This window comes from Berghia stephanieae, chromosome 2 (assembly GCF_034508935.2).
Source record: "Berghia stephanieae isolate SIO BIC M18660-M18661 chromosome 2, UCSD_Bste_1.3, whole genome shotgun sequence".
NCBI classification, from domain to species: Eukaryota; Metazoa; Mollusca; class Gastropoda; order Nudibranchia; family Aeolidiidae; genus Berghia; species Berghia stephanieae.
Window position 1 is genome coordinate 109,613,600 of NC_088361.1, and position 9,874 is coordinate 109,623,473.

At 36.1% G+C, this 9,874-nt stretch overlaps 1 protein-coding gene across 1 annotated transcript in view; it reads right to left on the reverse strand.

Annotated features, from left to right (window-relative positions):
- Positions 1-7,514, reverse strand: part of LOC144964091 (BRISC complex subunit Abraxas 2-like) — an 8,546-nt gene extending 1,032 nt beyond the window's left edge. The window contains exons 1-5 of the mRNA XM_078898033.1: positions 7,296-7,514; positions 6,237-6,327; positions 4,602-4,705; positions 3,142-3,341; positions 1,404-1,526 (exon numbers count right to left, since the gene is read on the reverse strand). Of these exons, the coding sequence (XP_078754159.1) occupies positions 1,404-1,526; positions 3,142-3,341; positions 4,602-4,705; positions 6,237-6,327; positions 7,296-7,367 (590 nt within the window). The 5' untranslated portion in view covers positions 7,368-7,514. The remainder of the gene's footprint in view (positions 1-1,403; positions 1,527-3,141; positions 3,342-4,601; positions 4,706-6,236; positions 6,328-7,295) is intronic.
- Between the last annotated feature and the right edge of the window lie 2,360 nt (positions 7,515-9,874).

Consider the following 9,874-nt stretch of genomic DNA (forward strand, 5'->3'; position numbering starts at 1 on the left):
CCTTCCAATCCGAAAGCGAGTGTCATACCACAAGACCACATAGCCACACAACCACAGGAAAATCGTCACATTTGTTACGATACAATGAACGTTACTTTTAATCAGATTTATTTCATACAACACAAAATTTGAAATGCTGTTTTGTAAAGCTCGTGTTACTGAAGAAATTATGAATAGAATGTACCTACGGCTTTCAAATTGAGTTCTTTTAAAAAGTAATTTTTTGTTGAATAAGCAAAATATTTCTGGTTTAATCCGGAAATAAGTCAGTAAGGAGTGAGTTAAAATAGGGGATATTTTACTGAATGACAAATCTGCACAATTCATTTGTGACCCACCATGGCAATGTGGTTTTAATCTGAATGAACAAAATTTACTTTTTATTAATTAACATGATCAGATATAAGAAATTTAAGCGTTTTGAAGTTTGAAAAACCACAAAACTCATTCTCTTCAATGACGGCAGATATTTACCTTCAAATTTAACACGTTGAGCTTAAAATTCAGTGTAAAGCATTAAGTTTGACCTGATGTAATACATTTTGTAATGTTTTTTTTTTTGTTTGTTGCTTTAGGTCTCTTCCAACACAATTGAGGTTATATGAGAGACCGCTGAAACAAAAAAACAAGCAATCTAACAAAAATAGTACAAATGTAAATCAAAATCATAACCTAAAGATATCATAAGCTAAATTATAAATAACCAAGAACAAACAGGCAGAAGATTTACAGAAAAAAAAATATCCCCTGTCAAAAATACAATCACAAACCAAAGAAGCAGGATAGGCTAGTAAAGAGAAGAAGAAACGACATCACTATCGGATCGTACACCCATGCGAACATCATAGGTATATGATTCAAGGGTGATGCTCCCATCCAACCACCCGCTTTGTAATGTTTGGTCACATTAATGAGATGTCTAAAGGCATTGAAATAGAGACGACGACGACGACCACAACAACAAGGAGGTTCATGGACCTGCATTTGAATTTTATCATTTTTTTATCATAAAGCTTGTCTTTCAATTTGCCCAAATAAAATTTACCCTGTGCTAAATTCCAAAGAACCCAAGGCTCCAAAATATATATCGGTGATGAAACAATAATAAACAAAACACACACACACACGCACACACACACTATTATGGGGGCAGTGTGACTCCACGGTACGGTCTTTGCTTCGTAACCGAAAGGTACAGAGTTCGATCACCCACCACTGCGCTGTATGGCTTTGAGCAATTCACCTCACCCTAGCTCAATTTGCGGCACTGCACTGCGGCTGACGCCTGAATTATTCCAGTCTTCCCTTGGAAATAACCCTGGAGACAAATTTCCCTCATGCGATGAAAAAAGCGAATTTTATTTTTATTTTTTTAAATCATATCCATAAAAAAAAGTCATTACCCAGAGCTGCCCATATTGGCATTGATGACTTTAGATGTAGCAGGAGAGGAGTTCTCTATGACGTATTCCATCTTGGACGTATCACCCAGGTTTTTTATTTTCATTGGTATATTCATGAATCGACTGTAGATAGAATAAGGTGGATGATCATAAAAACTGTAGAGTATTGTCGTCACCTTATCTCTATCATGCATATCTATTACTATTATCCCTTCAAATAGGATAACTTTGAAAACCCCACAGTGAAAATTAACCGATGTAGATAAGATCTGGGAAATGTGATAGGTCTGCTCATGACACTATCATATAACAATTTTTTGTCCCTTTTATGGAACTAGATTGTACCAAAAAAAAAAACAAATAATAAGCATCTGGGGGTCCCAATAGCTCAGTTGGTAGAGCATTCGCTTCACGCGCAAAGAGACCAAGATCGATCCCAGGTGCAGTCGAGATTTTTCTGACCCCTCTGTCCACCCAGCAGTGAGTTAGTGGGTAGCCGAGTCTATTAGATTTGGTGGAAAGTACTTTGCGATAGACTAGCATCCTATCCGAGGGATAGCAAGCGATTGCTACTCTCCGTTTCATGCTATAGAAACCGGGATAAACCACGGCGCTATGGCCCAATGAATCTGAAGGACTTTGTATAACGTCTTCTCCCCTCTCCTACATGATAAAAATGATTGAAACTATCCCCATTTCCAAAACCCAAATTCTCGTGGTGTGGGTCATTGTGAGTGATCACTTTTTCAAATCAATTATCAAAAGGTATGACAATCGGCATCCGTGATCATTTTTTCAAATCAATTATCAAAAGACATGACAATCAGCATATCAGGAATTCCAAAAATAATATAATCATTTATTTTTTCAAATTCTAGGCTGATTTTCTCAGATCCTCCCATCGATAGCAAACATGTTCTTTTTTTTCTTTTTCCCATTTTTGTATCTAAAATATTTAGGTCAAAATTTCTGTATCTTGTATAAACTGAACCTAAAAGCAAATTAAAATATCAAAATATTACTTGTTAGAATGACTGTATCAAAATTACAACAATGATATTTATAACATGAAATTTGAAAAATATTATATTCGCCCAAAAATCTATATATATGCATGTTTATATGGTGCTATATATACATTATTTATTACTTAATAATACATTCAAATGCATTGTTTTACTTTTTATCGCCATGTATTGGCGGTGTGCAATCCTTTCCAATCTATTTTCAAAATTATATTCATATTACAACTCCATTGTTACAATTCTATCTACATGTCCGATTTTTTAGCTTTGCTTGTACCGGCTGTATAATTCATTTTATTTTATCGTAAATTAGCTTCCTATTTTTATCAATTAGTTCATGATAATGTACAGATCATTCTAGGGCAGCAGCATGGCTCAGTGGTACGGTCTTTGCTTCGTACCCGAAATGTAACGAGTTAGATCACCCACCGCTGCGCTGTGTGGCCTTGAGCAATTCACCTCGCTCACATAGCTCAATTTGCGACTGACGCATGGGTTATTCCCGTCTTCCCTTGGAATAGACCCTAGAGACAAATTTCCCCAATGGGATGAATACAGGGAATTTTATTTTTTTATTCTTATTTTATTCTTAATATAACAATGACTCGTGTGTAACATATTGTAATAATTTCCACTCAGGATCAATAAATTATATCTTATCTTATCTTATGAACTCAGCAGAATGTCTGCTCTCTTAAGACAGTGTTACTCACTTATGACGATAAATCATAAATGTATGGTCAGATGAATGGGTTGATAGATTTCTATTGGCTAATGATGTACACAATAGAAACACAAACTCCTCTGCTTTGGTTTCTCGACATGTTTGAGCCAGTTTGGTGTGTATTGAAAATTCTTTCACGGATGGCATCTGACTTGTCTGATGTCGAAAGCTGTACCAACCGACCACAAGCTGGGAGACATAAAAAAAGGTGGTATGACATCACTATTATTATCATCATCATTATATTATTGTTAAATAATCATTATCATTATCATCATCATTATTATAATTGTTAAATTATTATTATCATTATCATTATATTATTGTTAAATTATTATTATCATAATCATCATCATTATTATTGTTAAATTATTATTATCATCATCATCATCATTATTATTGTTAAATTATTATTATCATCATCATCATCATCATTATTATTGTTAAATTATTATTATCATCATCATCATCTTCATTATTATTGTTAAATTATTATTATCATCATCATCATCATCATCATTATTATTATTATTATTATTGTTATTACTATTATTATTATTATTATTATTATTATTATTATTATTATTATTATTATTATTATTATTATTATTATTCAGGGTGTCCAGCAGATTATCAGACTTAAAAATCCTACCTCCCCCCAAAAAATCCTACCTAGCAATTTAAAAGCCAAAGCACAGCCCCTGCGTGTCTTTAACCCAAAATATTTAAGATTTCGCAAAAGGTATAATCCAAAAGGAAAAGAGGCACTTCGCGAGATGAAAATGAATGCGGATTAGACGAATGCCAAACCGAAACTAAATTTGAGACTGAAAACGGCGGAAGAAAGTGAACCGTATGATCAAAACTTGTATTAATTATCACCGACATTGAAGAGCTCTCAAGGTAGTTAACTCTCCTTTATTCGGATTCGGTATTTTCCAGTATTTTCATAGGTAGGAAGGCTTAGGTCGATTTGATTCTAGCAATCGACGTATTCGTTGCAAACGCGTTTCGCATTTCCGCTCGGAATCGCACGATCACTTTAAAAATCCGACTCCGGGTGCAATTATCCGACTTTTTCCTACCAATCCGACCTTAAGGTAAAAAATCAGACTTTATCCGACTTATCCGACCTCACTGGACACCCTGTTGTTATTATTATTATTATTATTATTATTATTATTATTATTATTATTATTATTATTAGTTTTATTAGTTTCATTAGTACATTTTGTAATATCAATAACTGACTTGTCATAAATCACCAAGATCTTAGTTTCATGGGATAATTCTTATCATTTATTTGTATCCACAATAAAAGAAATAAAAAAAGAAAAGAAAAAAAAGCACTTAGTAACTATTTTTTCCCCTTCTGATTATGGGAGTACGATTTTTGATGTCACAATGATGACAACAAAGAGAATATAGAACATAATCTCCATGTCTCACCTGGTCACTCCCTTCTAGAATACTGTTCATCAATGTCTCGTCTATGTGGCCGTTTCGACCATAAAGACACTTGTGATGAGGCCATGGGATGAAAGACGTAATGTCTGCGGAAAGGCAACAAAGAAGAATGATGAATAATTTCTATAGTTAGCCAAATGTCACTGAAGAAGACAGTGCAGTTCAAAACGGGTGCCACACGGACATTGAACTACAATTTGATGTTTGTTGCCTTTAACTCACTCAACCCTAACACCGACTATATCCGTTGTTACCCGGGTATCACATTTTTATTATTATTACATTTTTCTGAGACAAATTATAGGCGTAGTGTCAAAGCTAATGTTTTTTTTTCATTTTTACATGTTACTAACATTGTTAATGATAATGGTAGTTGAATAAAACTATAATTCATGCACATGGTCATTTTAAATACATTTTTTTCCAATTTTTGAAAAGTAGCAAAAATCTCTAGGATTGAGTGAGTTAAATACAAAAGTGACTCTTATTTTCAAGAATATAATTTTGCTTCCAGCTCTGCTTCCCCATCTAGCTCTCTTTACCACCACCATCAAAATATACTATCTCTCCTCAAGTCCACGGAGAAAAGGTTGTTAAAGAAGTATAAAAATAAGAAGAGAATTGGAGAATGGGATGAGCATATTATATATCCACTTTCACTGTGTTCATCCCGCTTATTATTTAAATGAATGAAGCCTTATGTAATCACAGTGCAAACTCTTTTATAACGACATTATGCACTCGCATCACAGCGGTCGACCAGCTAGTGACCGCTTGTGCAATGCGAGAGTGCCAGGTAAGCTAGGTTTTTGTCTTGCTTTGCCTTACCTACATCAATATAACACTGGTCGACCAATCAAGCGTTTTCATCAGCTATGACTACAGAATTTCATTAGTCGAAAAACAAACGTTTTCATTGGACCAGAAATTTCACCTTAACTGTCAATTTAAGTTGGCGATTACTGCCATATCAAAGTCCCAGTACAGGGTTATTACCAAAACGTATGTCGTTATGGGGAGTTTTCATTACCAATGATATATAGGAGAAAAAAATCAGGATTTGGACTCCTTGACGCTATAGAAAGGAAATTGCTTCAATGGATGTCATTATATTCAATTGAAACGTTTATTCTTAGGCAATTGCCAATATAACTCATATAATATTTCCAATCAACAATTCAAGTAAGTAAAATCAATATAATGAAGCAAAGCAAACAATATAAATAATAATAATAATGTAAAACTATCTAAAGATTTAATTAATAGATTAATTATTTAATAGGTTGAATTATAAATTAATAATTAAATAAAATCGTGAGTCAAAAAAAAAAATAATAAAAAAGATGACATGATAATTGAGCTGCACTTGATGAAGGCTAGATATTGTGGTCAGAATGCATTAAATGACACTTTTTCAGAACTTCAACAAATAAATAGTGTCCTCTCCTAGCTATACTGTTGTTTTTAAAAGCATCCTTTTAACTTTTAGAGAAGTTATGAGAAAAATAAAACTATTGCACAAAAAAAATTATCTTCAAAGGCAGTGAGGCAAAGAACATTGTATATATTTTATAATACCTTAAGAAGTACAAATCAAGCATGTTACAGATTACTTACAAATATAGGAGTGTACTTCAGCCGTGTGTATCTGAGAATCAGTGATACCACTTTGAACTTTTTCCATTCTTTGACCAAGTAAGAACCCATTCTAAAAAATATGAATATCAATTTTCAATGAAAAGATAAATGATAAGCGTAAAATAAATAAAAATAAAAAATAAATATGAACATTTATACAGCACATTTTCAACGGATTTGGCATGTAAAATGAGCTTCACATAGTTTCATTTATTCCCCCGACACACCATAGGGAGCCATATTTCCATTTCATACAGTACCAGTCATAGTGTTCGGCGTTTTTTGTGCTAACATTATTACAATATCTTTCACTGCTTATAGCCAGGTACGAATTCATACTTGAGTCCAGAGGGGTAATGTATGACGAGTGCCTTATCTAATGACACAATATCAGGACTAGAATTTTCCACCACCACATTCACCAATCCGTTCACTGACCAGGCTACGGAGTTTCACGAGTAATGAATGTCCTCGTAACTCATCTGTACCTGTGATAAGGAATTTTTTTTTTTTCATGCTAATCTATTCATAATCATTATTCACCAAATATTACGTCCGTCTCTCTCTCTCTCTCTCTCCTCTCTCTCTCTCTCTCTCTCTCTCTCTCTCTCTCTCTCTCTCTATCTCTCTCTCTCTCTCTCTCTCTCTCTCCCCTCATTATTCTATATGTCTAATTTGGCAAAAGCAGCCAAGATTAAGATGGCAGCAAGGACCACAGTAAAGAACTATCTCTGTGTCAGATTATTTTGCAAGAATACTTTTTTTTTTCAAAAAACGAAGAAAGTCAAAATTGGAGAAAAGTCTTGTGATTTATTTTGTCCCACTTGACATTTAAATTTTTTGAGGGCCCCTCCTGCCATGGCCCTGGTGGTTGTTGAAGTTGAACTCGAAATTCTTTCAATTCCATTCTCACTCACACTCTCAACAGTACTCTCTTATCGTTATCTATTCTAACTCAAATAAGACAACAAGGTTTCCACATGTCCTGTATTCCAGAATGTGTTATGAAAAAGAAAAAGCCAATGACCACGGGCATACCTCCTTCCCTTTACTGTTGAAGTGACTGTACAACAACAGTGACAAAGTTGGTCCATCAACAATAACATACATCTTCAAGCTATTTGTTTTGCTGTGTGTTCAGTCATAATTTATTCAGAATATTCTTTGAGATATTTTAAAAAGCTTTGCAAAAAAAAAAAAATAAAATAAAAACTTCCTTTGAAACAATATAAAAATTCGAAGAAAATGACTCAAGCCAGTAATATTAGAACTGACGGAAGGATCAATGTTTATTATCATGATTGTCGGATACGTTAGCTAATGTATTATTGGTGTTCCAGTTTTGATTAGTTTTTGGTCCTAAATCTTATTATCGCAAATAAAATGTCCTTATTGAGATATAATTGCCATGCTTTTAATTAGACACGATTCTTATAATTAATGAACGATTTTAAACTCTTAAAGATAATTGATAAACAAAATATATTTATGGGATTTGGGATACCCTTCTGTGACCATATTTGGTTCTATGTTCTATATAGTCAATCTGCTCAACCCCAAATTATCGATATATTTCCGATCTAGATCACTCGTCCATCAGAGGCGGGTTGGTGTTAAAACTTTAGCATTTAACATAACGCAATATCCACTAAACGTGCTCACAACGCTTGTTAAGGGCCCCTAGCCAGCGGCAACGCGATGTAGGACGAGGCGTGAAGCCTGTTAGGCGATATTACAATTTTTTTCTGAAACAACGCTGTTTACGGTCATGTACTCATTTTACACTTGTGTACGGTGAGATAATGTGAGTAAAGAGCCTTTTCCAAAGACTCAATTATGCGCCGCTCAGAGCAGGAGTCGAACCCAGGATCTTCCGATCCGAAGGCGAGTGTCGTACCACAAGACCACATAGCCACACAATGTTGTGCCCCTCGGGGTGGGCTTGGGTGGCATAGACAGACTACAGACCAGGACATGTCTAACGGCAGGTCGTTCTCCTGACGTCGTCCATTTGCACCGGTGTGTGTTGTAGTTGTGGCAACGGCTCGGAGACTGGGGAGCATCTCTTCTGTCGGGCTGTTTCGTGATTTCAGGAAAGTTTTCGGAGGTGTTTGAAACAATGATAGTCAAAGCAGAGAGAAAATAAAATATTTTTAAAAAAGCATCCTAATGAGTTATTGTCAGCCTCATTAACGGATTCAACCTCAGATTATTTTTTTTTAATTACCGCAAGAGATGCATCGCTATGATAAAAAATATGCATTCAGTATCCCTTCCAACTGCCGCTTACCGGCCATCCACTCGTCTGGCAAGCCGCCTCTTTCATTGTGCGGCTATGTGGTCTAGTGGTATGACACTCGATTTCGGATCGGAAGGTCCTGGGTTCGAGCTTCGCGCTCGGCGCATAGTTGAGTCCTTGGAAAAGGCTCTTTACTCACATTCTCTCACCGTACTCAGGCGTAAAATGAGTACCTGGCCGTTAACAGCGTTGTCTTTGTTCGAAAAATTGTAATATCGCCTAACAGGCGTCATGTCCCGTCCTTCATGTTAAATGTTGCTGTTGGCCAGGGACCCCTTGTAAAGCGCTTTGAGCACATTTAGTGGATATTGCGCTAGATAAAGCTCAATTTATTTTTAAAACTCATTGTTATCCACTCGACTTTATAAGTGGTGAGACGGACCATTGGCAATGCAAGCCCTTTTATTTATGTAAGGTGTGGATTGCGGCTACATCCACGGAGCCGTGGTTTTGCGGGCTAGGACCTGCTGGAAATATGGCCTATGAGGGGACCGAGAGCACGTGCCCCAAAAGGCGGCACTGAAAGGGTCACGATATTAGGGGATGGAGGATGCGTGACCTGGTGGAATGAGAACGTGGCACCTCCTTGCATGTAGGAGTTGTACGTAGATTCAGATGTGAAGACCCGACACCTCCTTTGCGCTGTGTAATTTGTACCACTACCATGACGTAACTATAGTACTCTAGTCGGCCATGACCTTAACCCATGTTGTGTCTTCGGCCTTTAAATGCTCCATTTAGTATAAATTAATGCAGTGTAGGACAAACTGCGTCCACGGCATTAGCTCCCCATCCAGGGGCGTGGCTACATTGGTTGATTAGGTGCCTGGCACCTCATCCAAAATTGGATTACAGCATTTTGAAAAACCCTGAGAAATCGTATATACCGCCTCTTACTTATTTGAGTGAGCCTTTTCTTTAGATTTTTTCCCTTTCTTTTGTATTTACAAGTACAGCATGTTTCATGTCATTTTCTTCTGGTTCTGGCACCACATTAAACTGTAAGCATGCCACGCCACTGTCCCCATCTGTCACAAGTAACGTCTGTGTCGGCTACGTGGGGAGTCTTCAAAAATTGTCCATTTAACCGGAAGCGACTATCTTTTGCGTCATTTATATCGGGGGGTGGGGGAGGGGGAGGGTGGAGGGTGGATTGTGTATTCATCTTGACATGGATAATCTTAAAGCTTTAAGGTGCCATTAACAGTTCTATATCATGAATTCGGTGTCATTCAATTTTCTCATTTTCGTCCACTTCGGCGCACTCAACGTTTTCAAACAGAGCTTTGACGATTATAATTAGTTTAGGAGGCATTAA